The sequence below is a fragment of the Alligator sinensis genome, unplaced genomic scaffold (genome assembly GCF_000455745.1).
Source record: "Alligator sinensis unplaced genomic scaffold, ASM45574v1 scaffold863_1, whole genome shotgun sequence".
NCBI classification, from domain to species: domain Eukaryota; kingdom Metazoa; phylum Chordata; order Crocodylia; family Alligatoridae; genus Alligator; species Alligator sinensis.
The window spans coordinates 155,718-180,490 of NW_005843063.1; the positions used below are offsets into that span (position 1 = coordinate 155,718).

The 24,773-nt window shown below is 46.6% G+C and overlaps 1 protein-coding gene across 1 annotated transcript; it reads right to left on the bottom strand.

The window, feature by feature from the left end:
- Window positions 1-12,381: 12,381 nt before the first annotated feature.
- LOC102387399 (aquaporin-12-like) lies at window positions 12,382-16,198 on the bottom strand. The gene is made up of 3 exons (XM_006037091.1): window positions 15,592-16,198; window positions 13,437-13,553; window positions 12,382-12,572 (listed from the first exon to the last, which is right to left on the bottom strand). The coding sequence occupies exons 1-3, from the start codon at window positions 16,196-16,198 to the stop codon at window positions 12,382-12,384; spliced, it is 915 nt and encodes a 304-aa protein (XP_006037153.1).
- Between the last annotated feature and the right edge of the window lie 8,575 nt (window positions 16,199-24,773).

Below are 24,773 nucleotides of genomic sequence, written 5' to 3' on the forward strand. Positions count from 1 at the left end.
CCTGTGATCCTGACCCATGCATGCTGCTCAGTGTGAATTAAACACACATCTGCATGAAAGCACCACATAGAGCCTTAATCTAACCTATGCAGGCCAAGTCAGATGCCTTAACACAAGGGCGAGTAAAATATGGCCCACAGGCCGGATGTGGCCCTCCAGGCCGTTCTATCCGACCCACAGGGCCCCTAAAAATTTAGAAAATAAATATTAATCTGCCCCTGGCTGCTTGTAATATGGCCCTTGATGGCTTGCCAAAACTCAGTAAGCGGCCCTCCACCCAAAATAATTGCCTGTCCCTGCCTTATCAGAATAACCCGTACCAATTGCATCGGAGTGAATGATGGATTTTCAGTTTTCTGGCCAAACTAAAAATAAATAAATACCAGGGGATAAATTTTTTTGGGTTAAATCAAAGTAGATCTTTTTAATTATTGGCAAAATACACAAAAAAATTAATTTGGTCCCACCTGAAATTTTTTCTTTGCCATAGAACAAACTGCTTTGTTTTCATTTTAATTTCTTTAAAACTTTCTCTTTTTTCCCCCCTCGTTTTAAAAATCATAGAAAGTTAGTGTTGGAAAGGACCTCAGAAGGTCATCTAGTCCAGCCCCCTGCTCAAGGAAGGACCATCTCCAACTAGATCTTCCCAGCAAATGCTTTGTCTAGCTGGGTCTTAAAAACCTCCAAGGATGGAGATTCCCACAACCTCTCTGGGTAACCTGTTCCAGTGCTTTGCTAACTTCCTAGTAAGAATATTCTTCCTAATATCTAACCTAAGCTTCCATTGCTACAACTTGAGATCATTGCTCCTTGTTCCGTCATCTACCACCAGTGGGAACAATCTAGCTCCAACCTCTTTCGAACCCTCCTCCAGGTAGTTGAAGGCTCTTATTAAATCCCCTCTCAGTCTCCTTCTCTAAGCTAAATAAGCCCAGTTCCCTCAGTCTTTCCCCATAAGTCATGTTCCCCAGCCCCCTCACCTGCTCTGGACCCTATCCAATTTGTCTACGTCCTTTCAGTAGCAGGGAGCCCAAAACTGAACACAGTGCTCCAGATGTGGCCTCAACAGTGTTGAATAGAAAGGAATAATCACTTCCCTTGACCTACTGGAAACAAACCTACCAATGCAGCCCAGTATGCCATTAGCCTCCTTTGCAACAAGGGCACACTGCTGGCTCATATTAAGCCCCAAGTCCTTTTCTGCAGAACCCCCAGCATGGTACTTTTCAGCCCCCAACATGGGTTTATTTTGTCCTAAATGCAGGACCTTGCACTTGTCCTTGTTGAACCTTATGAGATTTCTTTTGGCCCAATCCTCCAATTTGTCCAAGTCACTCTGAACCTAGCCCTACCTCCAGTATATCTACTACTTCCCCAAGTTTGGTGTCATCTGCAAACTTGCTGAAGGGTATAGGTTGTAGCCGTGTTGAACTAAGGACATAGGCAGACAAGGTTCTTTGGGTAAATTTGATATCTTTTATTAGATCAACTAAAACAGCTGGAAAATTTCTTCTTTGCAAGCTTTCAGGTACAAATACCCATTATCAGGCTGAGGAAGCATCTGCAGTTGATCTGTGCTCTTCCTGGATGGAATAGCATAGAAGCCAGTATGCCTGTGAGGATGCCAGTCAGTGAAAATGCAAACTGAGGCAGTCAGTGGGTGACAGACAGATGGCATGGGAAGGGGAATGTAGACCTGGTGATAAGACATATATCTGGTAAATAGTATAGAGGCTACCTGGTGTATCAGATGTTAGGCAGGTTATAACGTGTCATAAATCCAATGTCTATATTTAGTCCATGATTTGTTGTATCCAGCAGGTTGATGAAGTGAAATTCATAAGCTTGTCTGTGAAAGGTGTTTTGTAAATTCACTTTGAGGAATTTACTTGCTGAGGGTGCACTCTAAGCCATCTTTCAGGTCGTTGATGAAGACACTGAACAAAACCAGTCCCAGGACTTTCCCCTGGGGGACTCCACTATGATACCAGCTGCCAACTACACATTGAGCCATTGATTACTACCCTCTGAGCCCAATACTTCAGCCAGTTTTCTATCCACTCTACAGTCCATTCATCCAGCCTGTGCTTCCTTTTGCTTGCCTGCAAAAATGTTGTGGGAGACAGTACCAAAAGCCTTGCTAAAATCAAGGTATATCATCACATCCACTGGTCTCCCCACCTCCACAGAGCCAGTCACCTCATCATAGGCAATCAGGCTGGTCAGGCATGACTTGCCCCTGGTGAATCCATGCTGCCTGTTCCTGATCACCTTCTTCTCCAAGTGCTAGAAATGGATTCCTTGAAGATGTGCTCTATGATTTTTCCAGGGACTCGGGCATGGCTGAGGATCCATTCCTTGAATCCTCTTTTCCCTTTCTTAAATATGGGCATTAATGTTTGCCCTTTTCCAAACATCCAGGGCCTCTCCTGATTGGCGTGAGTTTTTAAAGATGATGGCCAGTGGCTCTGTGATCTCATCAGCCAACTCCCTCAGCACCCACGGAAGGGAGTCTCCAACTACCACCACGGTGGTTGTCTCAATCCTTCCCACCTCGGTGAGGCCTGGCCTGTCTTCCTCCACCAATGGAGCATGCTCCTCCCTTTCTGTTGCCAGGACCATGTATTACCAGGGCTACGGATCTGTTCTCCAGACAAATTGCTGCAGGTGGAAGTGAAGCTTTCTGCTTGCTGCTAGGTCACAAGCTTCCAGCTTCCACCCTCCTGGGAGTCCATGTCCTCGCTTCTGTAGTGCTGCCTCTGGCAGCTCTTCCTCCGGCAGCTCTTCCTCCACAGTCCCAGAGGTCTCCTTCAGCATTGAATTGATGAACTCCTCATGGCAGAGGATGCTTTGGGGCCTCACCATCTCCCTCCAGTAGCTCTCTTACCAGTTCCCTGAGAGACACCACCAGGAGGCACCGCTCACACTGCAGGCACCCCCCCCGGCTGGCTGTCACTGGAAGGAACCTGCAAGCCGCAGGCCCCACTGCACCAAACCAGAACTGGGGTGTAAGCCTCAATGGTGAGCAGTCCTGCCTGGACAGACACCTCACAGGTGCAAGCAGAGGCAGTGGCAGTGGCTCTGGCATTGCAACATCCCCCAGCTATTTCCCTGAGTCTCTTAATCTGCTTCTTCTCTCTTATTGCTCTTCTTCCAAGCACACCTTCCCTATAACAAGCTTGCCTAGGAGCTGGCCTGTTTACTGGTCATTGGCCCCCAAAAGTGCCTTGTTTCCTGCTTCCTCACATCAAACTAAAAGGCTCTCCCCTCAAAAGGGTGGGTGGGGAGGGCCAAACTGACCTGTGAACTGCTTGCAGGCGGCTTACCCTGTTTGCAGCCCCTGTTTGGTGGCTCCTTGGTTGCTCAGGGACTCCCCTTTTATACCCTGCTGGGCCTGGACTGGCTCCGGCCCCTCATTAGGGTTTCTGTCAGGCCCAGGCAGGAATCACTCCACCGGCAATACTTCCAGCTCCTCCAAGCACGCACCCCAAACACACACACAGCCCACCAGACAAAGAATCAGCAAGCCAAAGGCATAGGCAGCTATTTCAGCTTTCTTTCATTTAGGTGCCTTTCTTCCATGGGTGACTGGTGCCTTGAGTCGGGGGGGGGGGGGGGGGGGCGGCCCCCCCGCCCCCAGTGACCGGAGTGGGGGGGTGGCCAGCAGCCCATCTCACTGACCGAGGGGGCGGGGGTCCCCATGCAGGCAATCTCACTCACCAAAAAGCGGCTATGCCGCTTCCAGAAGTCCCGTGGCCATTTCTGGAAGTGGCACAGCTGCTTTTGCTGGCAGCTCCGCTCCCTGGCCAGCACTCAGGGGGCACCGGCACTCCCGCCTGCCCCCCTGCCCGTTGTTTAAACAGGGAGCGCAGCCTGACAGGGGATGCACCAGTGCTCTCAGGGGATCCACATGCACCCCTGTGCAACCCCTACGAGTCGCCACTGCTTTCTTCAACAACAAAAAAATGTCCTTTTGAAACACGTAGAAATATTGTTTAAAACAATAAAGAAAAAAAACATTCCCACACTTCTATAACAAAAGTCTTTCATTTTAAAAATGGCAGATTCGCTATTTTGCCATTTTCTTAAAAAGTTACCCCATCTTGAATTTATTGACTTCAACCCAAATTCACAAACAGGCTCACAATACCATTATTCAACTAATGTATTGTTTATAAGGAGTTGAAAAAATTCATCCTGTGGTAATACCAATAGAAACAATCATGCTGGTATGACTGTGTATACCTTAGAGGCTGCACACACTTAACTCTATCAGATCCTCAGAGATTAAATCTGTATAAAACCATGAGGATACCACCTCTTAGATGAGCCAGTGCTCGATGAAATTTTAAATATCCTGATTTATGCCAAATACCCAAGCTCCTGTGAAAAGGGCAGCAAATGGTTATAAGCCAAGAGATAGACATTTGCTACATGCATATGTTAAAACAAGTTGTCACCATAATATATAGACAGTGGATGCCTTAGCCAGCTGACAGGTGCCATTTTACTGGTATCCCTACTCAGTAGAGGACTGAAAATAATTATAGCTGGCAGTGCAAATCCATGCAGTAGACAGGCAGGGGACTTTCCAAGGTGTAAATGAAGCTATTACATTTTTTAACTTGATTTATAACTTGGAAAGTCTCCTGCCTGTCTGATGCTCCACACAAGCTACATTACATCTCACTTAGGAGAAAAACCTTTCCAGTGTGGTCTTTAAAAAGCAGCTTCTTGTTAATGCTTTAAAAAATATATTTATCACCCCAAATAGATTTACTTTTTTACATCATGACGTCTCCCCATAAGGCATCTTAAAAATGAAGAACCGTGTTCCTGAAAAACAATCAGCATTCTTTTTGCTCACCATGTGGACAGGTGTTGATTTTAGATACTGAGTTAGCACAAGTGCATTTGCTCAGGATACGTGACTCCACCATACAGCTTCACGGATATATGAAAATGCCAGATAGCAGGTTAAAATACAAACTACAAGCTGTCCCAATAAACATTCTATATTGATGCGCAGGCCACAATACAGTTGAAAGTTATAAATATCCCTCATTTTCTGCCAGAGAAATATAAAGAGGAAGAGTTATTAAAAAAAAAAACAAAAAAAACAGAACTTGAGAGAGAGAGAAAAGCCAACAACCGTGCAGCAAGCTTTCTGCACTGCACTCATGTCCCTCTTCCTTTCATCAGAAGATGGGGCTGGGCAAATTCGTCTGGATAAAACAAAAAATGATCCGACCCTCAAGATCCTTTTTGCTATAGGCTTTTCAAAACATGGGATTTTCTCAACTTAGCTCCCATGCTTGCCAGTTTTGGGATGAGGTATTTCTGCTGCTAGAAAAGCAGCCAAAGAGTACTTAGCCAAAACTGGGGAAGTGCTGGAAATCTCAAGAGGAGGCCCAGCCTCAAGCCTTTCAGCTCAGTTTCCAAACCAAAGTAGTTCAGAAACATTTGGCTGATGATTTGCTTAGCCATACAATCTACTGAGATTTTGAAAGCTGTCCAAAGGGGCCCTGCTTGCTACCCAGTAGAGGACTTGTGTTTCCACAAGGATAAAAAACCTGAACAGGATTTCCCTGCTGTACTTTTCCTAAACAGACTCTGCATTGCACACATTGAAATCAGATTTGAACAGGTCCTGGCACCTTCCCAATAACCACTGGGCATCAGTTTGTTTGATGCACTGTCCTCTAGTCACTGGCAAGTCCATAAAGCTTCACAGTCCTTGCATATCAGAAACATATAATTGAACTAGGCACTTCACTGATTTCCACTAAGATATGGTTTAGTATAGTATCCCATCAGCCTTCATACCACTTACAAATAACACTACAATCCTATAGCCCATGACTGGAGACCATTACCGGAAGAGATTTTTTTTACATTGTACTTGGATTCAACACGGTGCGTGGCATTTTGTTCAAGATTGGAATAAAAGGGGTGATGATAGGTTCAGATTGGGTAGGGGCACAATTGTGTGCATGGATCCTGCTTCCAAGAAAGGCAAATCCCTCAGTGTTTAGAGCCCCCAATTCACAAATGAAATTTATCCACATCTCAATTATTTTTTCTCCAGTGCCCTTTTTTTGTTTCCATTCAGTGGGTTAACTAAAATAAATAGCAGCAAGGTCTGGTCCATTGAAAAAACCCTTGAATGCAAGAGCATGGACCCCACTCTAGTTCAGTGCTACAGCTACTTGACAGGACAACTAATAAGTTACTGAGCTACAATCATACCTTGGTGATCGTGGGTGAAGGTGTTTGCCTCTGAATAATCAGCAACTAGTTTGTTTATTCACCCAGTATGCACCAGCTAAGTTCTGCAGATAGTGCCACCACCACCCATGCCCAGCAACATATTTTCTTCCCCTAAAGAGCTTCCCTTGGCATGAAAAAAAAATGATACCATCCAGAAATTCTGCCAAAAGGTGTATCATTGATAGCTGTACTTTTTTTTTTTCCCCCTCTCAGTGATAGATTTCATTCATGAACTGCAGGCCTGTCCCTCCAAAGAAATGCATTCCCCTTATAGATCCCCTTGCACTGTAGCATACCATGCTAGCTGGGACTAAGTTACAGGACCTTTGATCTGGTTTTGTACATTTCCCATAGGGCTTCATTCCATCCTTTGGGATCAACCCTGCCAGGTGATGAGCATGCTGGCCTCAAACCAGCAAGACACTTTAGCATGTGCTTAACTATTTATATGCAACCCTTCCCAAGAAAGGTTCAGGGCAGCTTACAATAAGCAGATAACATTGAAGACAGATACCTAAACAATATCCCAACTTAGTCTGGCTTGCTAATTGCCTGCCCAGGCTCCTAGAAGACAGCCAGGCTCAGGACCCAGTGGGCCACAAGGGGGATAGAGACCCAGAGCTGAGGAGTGCCTACTGAGAACAACCTCCCACCTGATTTCACCAAGCAAACTTAGTCAACAGGGGGTATTTGCAAGAGGTAGCTCTTGGTTAACTTTAGGGATTAAGACAGAGCATAAGAGAAAAGGTAGTCCCATAATTATGTAGGAGCCAGGCTGTTTAAGGCTTTATAGGTCAAAACCAGCTCTTTGAATTGTGTCTGAAAGTGCATCCTGTCTAAGTTAAATCACATGTTTTAACAATGTATGTGAAGGTAATGCTGGTTAGGAATTTTCCAATAAATGTCGTTTCTGCAAAATCCAACTCTTCTGCAGAAATATTTTGATTTTGCTAATTTTTTTTTCAATTTTCCTTGTGAGAATATAAACAAAACAGTTTCTTTCGTGTCTGTTCAATGTTAAGTGGCATTTGTCAATGGTATTGCATTAAGTCGCAGAAGCTGCAGTTTGAACGTTTCATGCCTTCACTTTCTTGCATGGGCTAGGCGCTTTGGCTAGCTGACAACACCCATACAGCACTGTGATCTACCCACAGACTGAGTTCTGTGCTACACAATGGGACTCGCATAATAACTGTATAATATGGAGATATGTTCTGGCACGGGAGTCTGGCAGACAAGTAGAGAACAAGGCAGCAAACCCTTGAAGAGCACCACTGGGAAATCTATGTCAGCGTTGAACTCGTGGGATTGAAATGGTTTTATTCAGAACAACCAAAAATATTGCTTCAATCAATGAATGAAATATTTCAACATTTCTAAATAGAATTTTCATTCAATGAGAAACTGATGTTTCAACCCCTCCCTCTCTCACTCCTCCAATTTGGGAAGAAAAACAATTCATAAAAATATCACAAGTGCTCATGAAATTCTGACTTCAGTTCACTCTCAGCTCTGCTGAAGTAACATGTGTAGCTAGGTGGGGTCTGGAACAATAAGCATCTCAGAATAAAGCCATGGCAATACATTTATATTCAGCGAAAGACACCTGAATACTGACATATGCAGAATCCAAGAACTAGAATGTTTTAAAAGGGATACAAGTTACTTAATTTCTAAATGTGACTTGCTGTTTGTTGGCACAACAGACCCCTTGTTCACCTGTAGGAGGGGAAGAGGGCCTGTTTTTAACTCCGATTTTAAAATATGCCAGATAGCATCAGTCACATGCACACAAGACTGTCCATGTTAGCCCTAATCACATCAACACCCATACCTCAAACTCAGTGTTGCAAAGATGTCCGATGTGGCAGTCTGCTACACACCCCCTTCCCACAGCGACTATGCCACTTCCATGCCCCACCTCATCCACCCACTCCCACTGCGCAACCACTAACTCCCAAAATGAGGCCAGGCAGTTGCATTTTCACAATGCTAAGCACATGTCCAGTGCCACTCCTAGGCTCTCCATCCTGGATGATCTTATTAGCATGCACTTGAGTGCCTCTTAGGCAGCTGCATTGCTTCCTTTTTGAGATGTGGCCTATGTTGACTCTGGATTTAGGACCCAGAGGCTTATTCCATCCTCAGACCGAGCACGACCTTTCCATTTGACAATAGGCAAATGTATTGATACACAGTGATAACAGAAAAGAAGCAATACAAACAATCAAGCAATTCTATATATGTACCAAAGCCTAGGGCTGTCATCAGAGTCAAAGTGCATCTGGCCAGGACACAGGCTCCGCTCTGAGGCTTTCTCTGAGCCTGGAGGTGAGATGCGGAGGCCCAGCCCCCACCCCCAGGGGGATGGATGAGACAGGCTAGTGATATGCCCTCTGTCCATGGTGGCCTCAGGGACACTTCCTGCGGGATGGGGAGGGACCCAGGTGGAGGATGAAAAGGAGGGATATGAGAGTAACAAAGGGTTGCTCCCTGTCTCTGCTTTTGTATTCTCCTTCCCTCCTGATGACTCCATCCATGGCTATCGCTGGTTGGTTGTCTCTGTGGTCACACATCCACATAGCTTATCACATGCACACAGTAATTTGGTCTTTCCAGGCCTTCTCCTAATTTGGTCTATTCCCCCAAAACCAGGACTCAGGCCCCCCTGCTCTGGGGCCTTGTTGCTAGTGTCACTTTATCTTGTGTTATGGGACAGTATGGTATATGCTTCCAGTTCCCAGACTGTTTTCTGGACTCCGTGTCCTTGTTGTGTTAGATAACCTGTCTGCCTTGAAGGCTGTGATCTCGTATTATGGCATACCCCCTTAATTCTCAGGCTATGTGTCCATCCATTGGCCTTTCTGTGTTAGACAGCCTGTCTGTCTCCAGGGCTGCGAGACGCTTTGCGTGTGAGACCCAAGCTCTTTAGAAATCAATTAACCCCTGCTGCCCATCTTGAATCATTCTAAATACACATATCAATACCTATAAGCCAATTTGCATAAAAGCAAACCTTTAAATACCGTTTAAGCCAACAGCCTACAAGGAGCAGCTTTGCCTCAGGGCTCCTGGGCACAGCACAGAGGCTGCTGCAGACATCTTTTGTGAGTCACATACCTCATATGTACCTCAACATCCAGCTACATTTGAGGCTTAGTTGAGCTAAGTGTTTTTTTCAGTATCTCTTGTCAGAAGGGAAATCAACACAGAAGAACTAGTCTTACAACTTGTCAAATTCAGCGTGCCTCAGACACAAAGGAGCCGTGGATATTTTGGTACAGTCTGTTTTACTGCAAACTGTGATTCATTAATAAATCGAATGTGGCAATCTGGTTACAAGAAATTATAATATCATCCTCTCTTCTCAAGTGACCAACTGCTGCCAATACATACCAAGTTACATAAGCAAAGATTGGATTTTTGTTTTTCTTTGACACAATGTCAAAGGAGGAATGACCACAGGCCAATGAGTAAACCAATTTATCCCTAATTTATAGAAAAATACAAGCTTATGAGCAGCTATACAATGTGAAATGTTTGCTTCCAAGAGGGCAGTTTTGGACTCAATTCCTATAGATATTAGCAACTTAGAACAAGAGTTTTGATAAAAATCAGAATTTTCACTTTGAAAAAATACGTAACTATTACATAGTTCATGATGGTCATTCCATTGTGCCAATTTTTGCCAGAGGGAGTAACAAGCCACTGGAAACACTTACCAAGGAAATGGCAGAGTCATCCATATGTGGAACCTTTTAATCAAGCTTGACTGTCTATTAGAAAGACATCTCTTCTCGTTCAACACCAAATTATTGAGCTTGATAAAAAAACATGGGTGAAATTCTATGGCCTAATGTGACCTCTTGCATCACACGGAGTATCATAGTTGCTCCTCCTACTTTTGAAATCTATGAATCTTTGAATTCTTTCTTTGAGGAGTTCTCTTGCCCTGTGTTAGCAAAGAATTTCATTTTCTGTGAAGTCATTTTAAATTGTTATCTGATCCTTACCTGACTAGTTCCTGATCAGTGTAATCATTTCACTGTCCATTATTTCACATTGTGAATTAATTTATTGATGTTCTTGATCATCTCAACGGCACTTGAGACATTCTGTACTTACCAGCTAGTTGGGGAGTTGGTGTTTAAAGCAACCTGGGGGAGTTAGACACATCTTTGATTAAAAATGGTGTATACCTTACAGTCCTCTGAAAAATATCATCTTGGGATTTAATGTGTCTTGCAAGTAACCATTACCTGGGCAGGGGTCCTTGCCAAGGCAACAGGAGAAAGGAACAGAAAAGCAATGGGCACAAGACAGTAGGTCCCACATCATTATTCAGTGCCCAGTGCCATCTTTCAGCCCCCAGCAATACAGACTGATGTGGGAGTTTCGTGGTGCTGAGGGCTTCGAGCATCCCCTCAAACATCAGGGTGGGTTCCCTCCTTTGGAAGCCACTGAGATATCTGTTTCATAGAATCATAGAAGTAGGGTCGGAAGGGACCTTGTACATCTTCAAGTCCGCCCCCCTGCCTCGGCAGGAAGAAAACTGGGCTCAAATGATCCCAGCCAGGTAGGCATCGAGCCACTTCTTAAAGACCCCCAGCGTAGGAGCCAGCACCACTTCCCTTGGAAGTTGGTTCCAGATCCTAGCCGCCCTGACTGTGAAGTAGTTCCTACAGATGTCTAATCTAAACCTACTCTCCAACAACTTGTGGCCGTTATTCCTTGTTATCCCAGGGGACACTAGGGGAAACAAGGTCTCCCCCAAAACCTTCTGGTCCCCCCTAGTGAGTTTATAGATGGTCACAAGGTCCCCCCTCAGCCTTCTCTTGTGAAGGCTGAACAGGTTCAGGTCCCTTAGCCTCTCCTCATAGCATCTGCCCTGCTGTCCCCGGATCATGCGGGTGGCCCTCCTCTGGACCCTCTCAATGTTGTCCACATCCCTCTTGAAGTGGGGCGCCCAGAACTGGACACAGTACTCCAGCTGTGGCCTGACCAGTCGCGTAGAGGGGGAGGATCACCTCCTTGGCCCTACTTGAGATGCACCTGTGGATGCACGATAGGGTCCTGTTAGCCCTGCCAACCGTGACCTCGCATTGTCGGCCCATGTTCATCTTGGAGTCAATAATGACTCCAAATCCCTTTCTGCCTCCGTGCTCTCAAGAAGGGAGTTTCTCCATCTTATAAGTGTGCTGCTGGTTACTGCTGCCCAACTGCAGCACCCTGCACTTGTCCGTATTGAAACGCATCCTGTTTTTGTTAGTCCACCCTTGCAACCTATCCAGGTCTTTCTGCAGTCTTTCCCTCCCTGTTTGCTGGAGAAGACAGACTGTGGTAGTTTTCTTAATTCCATTTCATCTTGCCTGATTATTTTTCAGCTCCATCAGGTCAAGCAGAGGTGGTCGGGTTAGTAAACAGCCCCCAAACTGTCACTTGGGCTGAGAGGGAAGGATCTTTTTGTGAGGCACTACTAAGGTGAATGAGGTCCAGGGGATCCTTCAGCCTCTACCACTGAATAGTTTCCCCCTCCATTTTTTTTTCTTCTTTCCAGTCCAACATTAAAGCTTCTGGTACTAGCAGTGAGTGCACAAAGGCTGAGCCATCACATGTGGGCACAGTGCTGAGATGACTGGCACCAGCAGCCAAGACTAGTTCTTAAGGAACAGGGCAAGCAGCGGGAAGGCCTGCGTGCACTGAGGGGAGTGGAGGGAAGAGCAGGTTGGCACCGGCTCCCAGCCCACATGGGGGAGACGGGCTGGTCCACACAGGCTGGAGCAAGGACAAGGCATTTGGCAGCTGAGAACCTGCATGGAGGAGAAGAAATGCTCTGTTCATGGAGCGTGGTACTCTGGGCCTGTGCCCAAGACACTGCTGCTGTCCACGTCCAAGAGGCCTAGGCCTGTGTCCTTGATGGCAGCATGACCTACTGCCCATTCCCTCCCAGCTAGCACAGCTAAGCCACCAAGGACCACTTCTAGCAAATCACTAGCATGTGGCCACGTGGGGCTATGCATTTTGAGGCAGTGGAGAGGAAAAGCCTGGGTGCCCTCTCCCCAACCTGTGAGTGGGGCAGGAGATGGGCAGGGGCAGCAAAAATAACCTCAGTCACTCAGCTCTTGGGCGTGCTCGCTGCTGCTCTTCTTGGCTGCTTTCTCCTATCTGTTTGACCACAGCTGCAGGCACAGATACTGCCTTCACCTTGGGGGTCTTGTATTTGCTTCTCTGGTTGTAAAGCAGATTTTTCTGGAAGAGCCTTGGGATGTTCCCCTGGAACAGGAGCAGGGCTATAAGCATCCCTGAAAACAACAATAGGGAGATTAAGCTGCTAACTTTTAACTGCTATTTTATTTCAACCATTTCTTCTTCCCACTCCCAGCATCTAACATACTCCACTTAGTACTTCTTCTGGGGCCTGATGGCACCCTGCATCCAAATGCCATAGCACTGCCAAAATGAGGGAAATAAAAGGTAGCCAAAACTATCGGAAGCCCCAGCCAATAGTGCGTAGTTGAGCTAGAATATGGCTTTAACAGAGATGCACCCCAGCACATTGAATCAGTGCAGCTTGTACGTGAATGGTCAAATAGTACCAATTTCCTTTTAACAGTGCTATTTGGTGCCCTTCCTGGTTCTTTAACCTGCAGCCTGCAAACAGAAAGCAACAGATGCAGCGCGGCCTTCCTGAATCAACAGGCAATGTCCACTGATGATAATGCAGAGGAGTAATCACTACCTCATTTCTAACCCTGTCACCTCTCCCGACTATTTTAGTCTTATTTGCTCCTTGCCCAGCAAAAAATGTCTCCCCTCATCTGAGGTCTGATAGGCAGCACTTCTGTAGACTACTGGGGATATGGCAAAGTTATGGCCAAGTTGATATGGAGAAGAGCTGGGAAAGACAATGAGCTTCTGCCCTCGAGCTTGCCAATAACAAGAACAGCCAGGCTCTACAATCAATAAAAACTTAAAGATTTGCTTCTTACCACAAGGAGACAGCAGTTTCTCTGCTCACCTTTTTTTATTGCCTTCCATGCAAGCTCACTAACATTGCTAATATGCTGAGAGTCTCTCCCCCCCACCCAAGTCAGCCCCATTCTCTAGTCTGTGACCCAGTAGAGCCAGGCAGCCATAGCTCCTGTCCATACAGCATCTTCACTCACCTGTGAGGGGCCCAAGCCAGTAAACCTGGATGTACTCTTGCAAGGTGTTCCCAGAGCAGTGAAAGGTAACAGCTGTGGCGAGGGCAGGGTTGTAAAAGGCTCCTGTGGAAAGCCCAGCTGTGGAAGAACAGTACAAAGAGTTGCATTCAGGTTGATTAAAAACATGCAATAGAAGACATTCAGCAGCAGGTAGGATCAGGAAAGTTCTGTTTCTATGTAGGCCTGGAAAGGAAGCACCTCTTCTTGCCTCCCATTCAATGACCTTTCTGAAAGCATTCTGCAGAGGTAGAATTAGGTCAACCTAACTCCACCCCACAGTCCTACCTCCCCACATAACCTCCATGTCAAGTAAATGCAAGCTCCCTCCCAGCCTCAAAGGTAGATGGGGCTACACCACCAGCAAAGCAGGCCACTCGAGAACCCTAGCAGCAGCAGACACCTTAAACCACAACCATGTGTTTTACTGTGGGATGAAGTGCAGAACATGAGCCATTTGCAATGGAAAGTGAGGGCGCACCATGTGTTCATATTAGTGGGGCGTGTTTTATTTGTTCCCATACAGAGCACATACAATGTAATTGGCCTAAACAGGTCAGAGTGTGAACGGGCGACTTGATACACAAGTGTGTACATGGAGAGGAGAGTTCTGCCAGAAGACCACTTCCTAACCAAGCAAGGAATGGCAGAAGAAATGCCAGCACCGGGCAGCTGAACTTAGATCAATCAGGTTAGAAATAAGGAGCTGTCTTTTTTCAAAGCAGCTGGAACAGCTTTCCCTAGGGACATAGTAGATGCCCCTCATATGCTGTCTCTAACAAGGTGCACTCTTCCCCCACAGAAGAGCGGGCTATGCTGGAATCCTCCAGCCTGTACCAAGGGAGTGGAGGAGAGAGTTAGATGAGAGGTCTGGCAGAGGCCAGATGGTCAGACTGCAGCAGTCCCTCCTGGTTTTAAAAGTGGATGCATCTCCAAAGTCCTGGATGCCATATTTCCTGGAGACATACGGCATTCAGGAAACTGACTGCGACAGTCTTGGATGCAAGGTGATGGCAATGCAAGAACAATGTTAGCTCGTCTGGAGGGAGAGGAGGAAGGAAAAGGGAGAGGTCCTAACTGAGTGTGGTTGTGCTTTCCAGGGCTTGTTGTTTTGAGTGCAAGCTTAAATTTGAATTTCCTGGCTTTCAAAACATTCCTATTTGAATGAATATGCAAATGAATAAATTATAGGGGAGAAATCATCATTATAACCTCAAGTCCACCTTAAAGTTTGGTAGCACCTTAAAATTTGTTTTAGCTTTCCAGCTGCTTGTCCATACCACAACTGATGGTCAGTGAAACCCTGACTTGCAAGTCCTATAGTGGCTGGGGTCTTCTTTAAAAGCTTAGCTGGTCGTTCCTAGTAGCTCTCATTTTTTGAGTAGGCAAAAACTGAAGTGAACTTCACCTTAGCTTGGCTTCCTCCAACAGCTCCCACCTTTCACTAATCAAACCCTTCTTGCTGTGGGCTGGGGTTCTTTGTGAAAAGCTGCGAAGCTCAGAGGGAATGGAGCATCCCGTGTTAAGACAGAAGGCCCCAGATTCAATTCTCTGCTCCAGCCCAGATTTCCTGTGGGATTGATCACCAAATTGTATCCTCCTTTGACATTCTGGGACAAGTCACTTAAGTTTTGTGCCTCAGTTCTCTCTCTCTAAAATGGACATAATTAGTACTGACCCACCTCAAAGTGGCAGTGCCAATAGGATGCTCAGAGACTACAGGAGTTAGGTGTTATAGAAGAATATGATAGATGAATACACATTTTATTAAGTGTTGCACTCTGTTCTTCTAGACTGCAGGGAGCTTCTCATATGCATACTGGACAGTGCCTTCCACAGAGATTTCTGGTGTTCCAGCAATGCCAGTTTTCACATAGAACAGCCCACCTAAGACACTCTTGAATAAAAACATTTAATTGTGGCTAATTGGGTGGTAATGTTGCCATGTGAGCAAACTAGCTGAAAAGACCAATGATGAAGCAAACTTAGCTGTTCAGCTAAACATAGTTAAACTCAAGGCTCTCGAGATGACCAGGTGACTCATCACTGCAGCTGAATGAGGCTGTTTCCAGTCTAGTCTATACATAAGTGTTATGGAATAATCTAGGAAGACACTCACCTGTGTAAGCCAGAACAGTCACCAGCAGGGCCACAACGGGGACTCTGTACAGCACATGGTTGTGCTGGAACTTGAGTGCCACAAGGTGGAAAAAGAAAGAGCACCCGCCTTCCACATAGATGCCTTGGGACAAAGAGGTCTGGATGGAGGAACTGCAGTCAAAAGCCATCAGATTCTGAATGAGGTGCAAATCTGTCAGCTCCCAGGACCAGAGAAGCTTGGTGAAAATCCTACCTGCCTCCATGCCTGCAAACTGAGCCAAAATTTTCACAGTGGTAGCCATGAAGGAAGACTCCATGATCAGGAATTCTTGGAGAGAGACCATGGGATTTCCAGAAGCCCCACCAAAAGAGAAACCATGAACCAAAAAGAGAAGGAAGAGGAGGGTTAGTGTCACATCAGGGCCAAATCCACCACCCCATGGACCAAGCTCCACCAGCATCCTCAGTTCAAGGCAGCAAGTGCACAACTGTAATGAGCTGGCCAGTTCTTCAGCAAGACAGCGATACACTCCAAGAGGTATAAATCTCTTGGAAATCTGTCTGACCACCTCGCAAATGGCCACTATTGAGACAAAGAAGGCAAAGGAAACATTCAGGCCAGCCATAGCAAGAGAGATGGATTTAGCAGAAGGAGCTGCCTTGACTGAGAAGAGCAGGTTAACCTTTAATGACTCTTCTTTATAAACACACTCAAAAGTGAACGTGGCACAACCCAATAGGCATGGAGTCCGAAAGGCTAAGGTGGGAGGAAGGGAGTGGGAAAATGCAGCTGTGCAAAGCCAAGATTGCTGATAGCAAGAGCCTCTACAGCATCAGCTGCAGGGAATGTTAGTCTGTTCCTCCTTCCTCACACCAGCAGCCTACTTGCCCAAGGGCCTTCCCACTTGATCAGAAGATGCAAGACACCAGAGCCTCAGGTGAAACACAGCAACCTCTCCCCTTCTCCTGTGGAAAGCACCAGCACATACTGCCTGGACTCTACCTACACTTTTGCTTAACCAGCTGACAACTTCAATTCCAGCAAGTAGGCTCAGAAGCTAAAAGCAGCAGTCTTGGGGAATCCCCGCTCCTGATGCCAAGGTTCATATCTGCGCATGTGTGGGGATATCCTTCAACTGGTTTGCTTTCATGTGCACTGGGCCCCTACCAGCAGTGCATAGATCTGCTTACTGGGGTAGTTCAATAGCAAGATACTAGGCATGATGAAGGGCTGAACCTGGACATCTCTCTTTAGACCAGTGCTAAGTATTGGTTATTGTACACTATCTTTTCTAGACTGTTAATCAGCAGGGAGCTCCCTGTAAAAACTGCTTTATAGAAAAGGAAGAAAAGGTGCTTACATGACTAGACACACAAGGCTGAACTTAGTTATGATGGGAAGGCAGGGACCTGTAACTTTAAGAAACTCTGGCATAAGCCATAGGAACTGGTTATATATTATACAGAGACACATGTTGCACCATGCCAACTACTTCAAATTCATGCACTGAATAAAGCAAGCTTCCCCAGTTCTAAGTGATTACTGAAATCATAGGGTGCATCCACACATGGAAGCACATGCATTTGCAGTAGCTCAAATAGAAGCGGTGCAAATTTGAGCCGGGGCTTTTTGCTTCGGCACACGTGCTAGGACATGCACTTTGCTGTGGAGCAAATTGTGCCACTTCGGGCAAAATAACCCTGCTTGGCTCTTCCCAGATCTGCAGCCAGGGGGAGCTAGAGCCCAGGGCCAGCACCTGTGCTGTCCCCAGCAGTATAAAAAGCTGCCCTGCCCTGGACCCTCTGTACAAAAGCTGCCCTGGCAAGCAGCTCAGGGCTACTTGCTCTCAGGAGCTTCTGGGGCCCGGCCACTTGGTACCTGGGGACCCTCCCCTTTGTGCCAGCCAAACTACTGCAGCAGCATCCCAAATCCATTTTTAAAAATACCCCAAAATCCATGTTTTTCCATAATTAAAACAAAAGACTACTCTATACACACACACACACACACATATCTAGAGAGAGAGTGCGAGTGAGCAGTTGGGCAATGCTTTATTGGTATATTTACGTTAACGCAATGCGGAAGCCTACCAGTGTCTCTATCATCATGATAAAATAACTTCTAAATACCTATATGTGTTGATGTGTACTTTTGCTTTTCATATACGCATGATGGGTGTATGATGGGGGGGATGTGGCCACAGCCGCCCCCCACCCCAGGGTCCCAGCTCCCCCTGGAGGGCCACAGCCCTCTGTCCAGGGCTCATAACTTACCTTTAGCAGCAGCAGTGAGTGGGGCGCTCTGAGCCATGGCAACAGGACCCAGCATGACACATAGGGACCGCACGCCGGGACCTGGGACCTCTCTACCACCCGGCAGCGCCGGGCCACAGTGACAGGACCCAGAGCAGGACACGGGGACTGCATGCCAGGCCCGACTGGGTCCTGGGGCACCTCTGCCACCCAGCTGGGCTGGGCCATGGTGGCAGGACTCAGTGCAGCATGCAGGGACTGCACACCAGGCCCAGTCAGGTCTTGCCACCCTTGGGGCCCCTCTGCCACCTGGCTGGACCGTTCCCATGGCAGCAGGACCCGGTGCGCACACCACGCCCAGATGGGTCATGCCGCACCAGGTCCTGCCACCAAGAGCCTGGCATGGCCAGGCAACAGAGGGGCCCCAGGGCCAGCAGGACCCAGCTAGGTGTGGTGCAGAGTCCCCACATGCCACACCGTGTCCTGCCTCTGCCCTGCTGTGCCTGGATATCCAGGGGTCTAATTTTCTCCCTGCAGGGAACATTTTTTTTGTTCCCACACATGCCTCTTGCCCCACCTCAAAGGGGTTTGAGCTGGGGCAAGAGGCACGTGCGCACTCGTCTGGATGTGCCCATACTGGATAAAACAGAATGTACACCAAGTAAGAAGCATGGAGCAGTTATGTGCCTCTTGAGACCGCAGAAACACTGATCAATTGGAGAAGGCTTAAACCAGAAATGACCAACCTGCAGCACATGCCACAAGTGCCATGGGCAACCTCTGCATGTGACACCAGGCAGATCGGAGGTGGAGCAGGGAACACAGTGGCAGATAGGGCAGGAAGCAGAAAGAAGAAAGAAAAGCAGAACAGGAAGGGAGCACAGGGCAGAGCAGCAGATTGGGCAGAGGACTGGAGTGACACATAGGGAGGGCCCAGAGCTTAATTTGTGGCACTCCTACCTATAAGGTTGGCCTCTAATGGTTTAAATGGTGCTCCTTTCTGCACTTGCAAACAATGCATACCAGCAAAGACGCAACAAGGCTGCCTCCTGACCATATGTTAATAGCTGATTCGAAGGTATAGGTTGTAGTCATGTTGATCTAAGGATATAGGCAGACAATGTTCTTTGGATAAATCTGATCTCTTTTATTAGATCAACTGAAATAGTTGGAAATTATAAGCCTTCGGGTACAAACACCTTTCGTCAGCCTGACAGTGGGTGCAGGCCAGAGGGTGTGGGAGTACGGCTCTTGCAGCTACATGCACCCCCAGATGTGCAGGGGGGCAAAGAAGGCTGCTGCTGCAGGCTGGAGCCAGTGGCAGCACCAGGTTCTTCCTAGCACTCAGGGCAGGTGATGGCAGTGCTGGGAAGGGGGCTGCAGCCACCCCAAAATTCACCATAGCCCCCCTAACCTGCCTTCCCAGCACTGCTACCACCCGCCCTGAGCACTGGGAAGAGATGTTGATGCCACTAGGCCCAGCTCACAGCAGCAATCTGCTCACATCCCACGCGCAGATCCGGGGTCATGCCCCCCAACAATCTTGGGAAGAGCCTGGCGCAGCCCCCCAGTGCACAGCCCCCCCACTTACGGCTCCCTCCACTTTGCTCCCTGCCTACTGGGCTGTGCCGCACCCCTCCCACTACAGACTTACCTCGCATATAACAAATTTTGGGTGTAAAAATGGTCATTGCATGAGTGAATTTGCATATACAAAACCCCCTTAAAGTGAGGGAAACCCATTCCAGATAGAGATACATCAGACATGGGACAAGAGTTAAGTAGGTACGAGCTTAAGCACTTTGCAACAAGGTGTGGATTAGTATTTCAAATTCCCTTTGCTCTTCAAGCCAATTGTTTGGTAGAAAACAGAATAAAAAGTCAGCACCTCCTGAGAAAGGCTGTCAGAACAAGCCCTACCAAGCTCAGTTAAATTACAGAACAGCAGCAACAAAGCCTGGGTTGTCCCCTAACAAATTTTTTGGTTCAAAAGAATGCTGTAAACAATTAAATGAAAGAGCTAGCAAAGCCTGGGCCAGTGAAAATCAAGCTCATCATTAAAGGTGGTCGAGTGGACCCCAAACGAGCAACTCCTCTCAGGTCCCCGGTTGTACAGACGTCCTTGCCTCACAGAGACATTGGGAGCATACTTGCATTGTAGACTGTGAAGTATCCAGATACTATGCTGAGAGGAGAAAGAAAAGTACCACAGAAAAAAGGCCAAACTGAAATGCCTCTTTTGGGATTTGGGGCCCATTGTACTGACCACAGAAGAGACTATCCTGACTCCCATGCGAGGGAACTGAGAGCTGGTTAGGCATCTCACTGTAACCAGAGCATTAACATCCACAAAGAAAGCAAGATTGTTGTATTAATTCAGTTTTATTTTCCTGCTAGTACTTTGTTTTATACAAAAAAAAAACTTTCCAAGAGACATAGGTATCAAATCAACCTTGAGCTGAGGATTAGGCACTTAATACAGTTGAAAATGACCCCTTTGTTACTGTGGCAACATGGAGACTGCACCATTACATGCAAAAAGGGACTGTACATTTTCAGCCAATCGCAGAACTACTTGACCCCTTCTCCCACTTATTATTGCAGATGAAAGAAAACAAGATCTTTTTGGCAAAGGCACATGTTTTTGTGAAGTGACAGACAACCCTGGGCGTCTTCCTCTATCCTGATGTTAGCAAGGTGCCCTTCTTCCTCAGAATGCACTTTGGATTGCTGTTGAAAGCACCGTGTGTTCAGCTGTCATTTCTACACATAATCTAACGTCCGTGTGCTGGATAAATCCATTACATTGTTCCTAGAGGTAACCCCCATTGAAGACTTATTTGGAAATTGTTCGATTCAAAGGAGCGTCCGTTGCAATCCCTCTTATTGTCACCAGCTCTACCCAGGAAAGCGTGACAGAGCGGCAGCCAGGCTGCTCTATCCAAAACCAGCTGACTGCTGGAGTCCCTGCCTAAGGGAGATGGCATGTGTAAGTACAGGTGGGCATCCCAGGCTGGAAATACTGCTCCGCCAGTCAAATCCTCTAGTCCTTACTTGGAGAAAACATCCTTTGGAAGTCTCTAGGAAGTCTCCCCCACACAAGGACTACAGGAGATCGGGGCACTGCAACCACACAACCTTGTCTGGAAAGAACAAAATACAAAAAAGGACAATAAAAAGAATGCTTATACAGATTTAAGACGCTAGCTGTTGCATGGCTCGGAGAAAGACATGCTAATTGTAGCAGGCTACTGGTTACACCAATGACTAGAACAGACCATTCCTGAGCTCAAAATCATTCACTCCCTCTAAACCAATGCTTCCCTTCATCTCTGGTCTTCAGGAAAACAGGAGTGGGGCCAGCTCCCAAAGACCTGGTCTCCCTTACCGAGTCCATGGAATGCTTTGCTGCAGAAGGCCCCTTTCTGTCAGGAGACAGAGTGGATAGCTGGACAGGAGAGTCCAGAGATACCTCTCCCATCTCTCAACATTTCCTGCACACCTTGAAGGGACATTCTGTATTTGTATCTTAGTTGTAAGACCCCAGGGAGGGTTTAGTATATCTGACAAATAAGCCTTGCCTATACCGCAGAAGTCTATCACTACAAGAACCTCTCAATCCACCTGACTTACGGATATGGGCACCTCACCTCCTGACTTGTGCTCCATGACCAGAAGTACATGGTAGGAGCCAGACTTCACTCAGGACTGGGTAGGAGGCCACTAGTTCTATTATACATGTCTCTTGACTTATGCCACAATCGTTCAGCTCAACACTACATGCAAAACAACACAGAGAACCTTAAAACACTTTCAAAACACACAGCTCTACTGTCCTGATTCAATTTCCCAGCGTAGACAGCCTCGGGGTAGGATGCATACAAGTCAACAGGAACTGATGTTAATCCATGCTCCTTAAAATGAAAGGCATTTTAATCAGTTACAAACGGCAGGCACAAGAGTAAGCTACCAACCTCTGTCAGTTCACTCTAACTCAAGACAATATAAAAATGTACTTCCCCTTTCAACAACCACTAGAACAAAAAATAAAGGGATGATGCTTTGGGTGTCACAGCATAACTGAAAAATTAAAGATCCAAAACACCTGCTCCTTTTAAAAAGAGCCCTTCTTATTCTTGCCGATTCATGTATTTAAGTGTAAAACTGCTGTGTGGCACACTTTAAAAGAGAGGCTTCTTAGGAAATCACTGTTCGAAGGCTTTCTGAACTATTTCCTGTACCAAGCCTGTAATTATGTGTGGCATATCCTCCAATTGTACAACTCTCTCAGGCACAGTAGAGAGATTGTAAGTATATAATGTTACTCTGTAACTTCATGGAGATAATTACCAAAGTACATAATGGCAGGTATACAGATCTGCAACCAATGGGTTTCTTACCTCACATACCCCCTCAAGCATACAGCAGAAGAGCATGCCACTCTGTAATACATCTTGCGTGGATTAAAAGACAAAGACAGCAGAAAAGCACAGGTATCCTTTTTGTGAAGTATTAACACAAAAGAAGCCAGATATTATTGATAAGCATGGCCATCTTCCCACTGAAATCTATGGTGGCAGTGCTATGGATATGAATAAAAATCAATGGCTCCATGTTCCTCCTGCCTGGGCAGTTATGTTGGAAACCTGTAACACGCAGAAATCTTTTATCCTCCTTTGATTCCTCTGGGACAGAAATTGTGCTTGCCTTTATATATAGTAAGACCTGCCTACTTATTTTGCTTTCCCAGCAAACAATGGTCTGCATTTTATCTCCCTTTCCCAAAGGCAGAAATGTGTGAGTAACCTCAGCTTCTATCCTAATGTACTGTGGGGCCTGCAACACTTGCAATTATTTTAAGTACTTCTTGTAGGCACATGACATTGATAGGGACTGAGACTATTAAGTGGGAAATGGCACTCAGGCTTCTATAAGAAATAAAATATACATTCTTTGAATAAACTGAAAAGTAATAATCATCAACTCTATTCTTTTCCTTCCATTTTCTTTTCACCAATACTCAGTGGAAAACAAAACACTTAACCCTGAAATAAAATTATGCTAAAATTAGCTCAATTATTTTGCTGGGTCTAAATTTTGATTCCTAGTTACAGCTATGCATGGTCATGTTTATACTCACCCTATACACCAAGTCTTTTGTAAACAGGCTCATGCAGCAAGAGTTTAGGTCTGGAGACCCAGTTATTGGTTTGCAAGGGATATCTGGAAAACTCTCAGTCCCCAGAACAATGGACATTCCCTGGGAGGGACCCAAAGGGTGCATGAATGCAGCACTACTGAGTTTAATGAAGATACAAGCTCTTCATCCCTATAGCTATAGAAGTCACTTTTCTGGTTGCATATCCCACCAAGCATGGGAATAGGTACATTTTAACCACCAAAATACTAGGTATGATCAGCATCTTCCTCTACATTAAGGGTGCCTAACCCACAGCGCAGAGGCCAAAAGTGGCAGAGGCATCCTCTGCATGCGAAACACAGCAGACTGGGGAGGCAGGCAGGCAGATACGGCAGAAAGCAGAAACAGAGCATCAGATCAAGCAGGGAGCACAAGGCACGAAACAAAACAGAGCAGCAGATTGTTCAGGGGAAAGGGATTGGAGTGGCCCTTGGGGAGGGTGCGAGGCCTAATTGAGGCACCCCAGCCAAGAAAGTTTTCCCCCACTACTCTAGATGATAGGCAAATATTTCACAAGAAGCAGGCTGAGGTAATTGTGGCTCGACCCAAACGCTTCCCTTGCAGTCTCCCTGCTTCGTCTGACAATAGACAGTGGTGGATTCATCAGCCAAAAAAAAAATGGTGACTGCAGCGGTGGGGTTGTGGGGGCTTCATTCTGGCACCCCACTCACAGCATGCCATCAATCTCCTCGTGGCTGATCGCAGTTGCAGGCCAGATCAAACCTTTGCAGGCTGGATCTGGCCCGTAAGCTGTAGGTTGCCAACCCCTGATCTAGGCAGTAGGAGTATACTACAGGTTTTAAATCTAAGTTGTACAGCTAGAGGAAAGGCCCTTGGAAACAGAGCTCAAAGAACACAACTTTTCAATATAGGAAACGAATCCCAATTGCCACAGCCTCAGGGTCACTTGTACCTGCTCTACAGGGGGATAAACATCTAGAAACCAGAAACATCTGGAAGCCTTCCTCACACAGAGGTTCTATATTCATGAAACAGATTTACAAAAGATGGCAAAAATTGCTTCCATTTATTTCATAGATTTCATAGACATCAGGGCTGGAAGGGACCTCGGAAGATCATCGAGTCCAGCCCCCTGCCCAAAGGGCAGCAAGTCAGCTGGGGTCATAAGATCCCAGCAAGATAAGCATCCAGTTTCATCTTGAAGGTGTTCAATGAAGGCGCTTGAACCACCTCCGGTGGCAGGCTGTTCCAGACCTTGGGGGCTCGGACAGTAAAGAAACTCTTTCTTATGTCCAGCCTGAAACGATCTTGAAGTAGTTTGTGACCATTCGACCTCGTCATCCCTTGGGGCGCTCTGGTGAACAAACGTTCCCCCAGATGCTGGTGGTCACCCTTGATAAACTTGTAGGTGGCCATCAGATCACCCCTGAGCCTGCGCTTTTTCAGGCTAAAGAGCCCCAGGGCTCTCAGCCTGTCATCGTAGGGTCTGCTTCCCTGACCTCTGATCATGCGCGTGGCTCTTCTCTGGACTCTCTCAAGCTTCTCCACATCCTTTTTGAATTGTGGAGCCCAAAACTGGACACAGTACTCCAGCTGCGGCCTCACTAAGGCCGAGTACAGGGGGAGGATGACGTCCCGGGATTTGCTTGAGAAGCATCTATGGATGCAAGCCAGCACTTTGGTCGCTTTACTAGCCGCCGCATCGCATTGCAGGCTCATGTTCATCTTGTGGTCAATGATGACCCCCAAGTCTCTTTCTTCCATAGTGCTAGCCAACATAGCACTGC

Bases quoted from the DNA above. Each gene is read 5' to 3' on its own strand.
- LOC102387399 (XM_006037091.1), bottom strand. From the start codon at position 16,198: ATGGCTGGCCTGAATGTTTCCTTTGCCTTCTTTGTCTCAATAGTGGCC. The intron at 13,554-15,591 runs GTGAGTGTCTTC...GTTCTTCCACAG, and splicing joins GACTGTTCTGGCTTACACAG to CTGGGCTTTCCACAGGAGCC. The intron at 12,573-13,436 runs GTGAGTGAAGAT...TGTTGTTTTCAG, and splicing joins CTGGCTTGGGCCCCTCACAG to GGATGCTTATAGCCCTGCTC.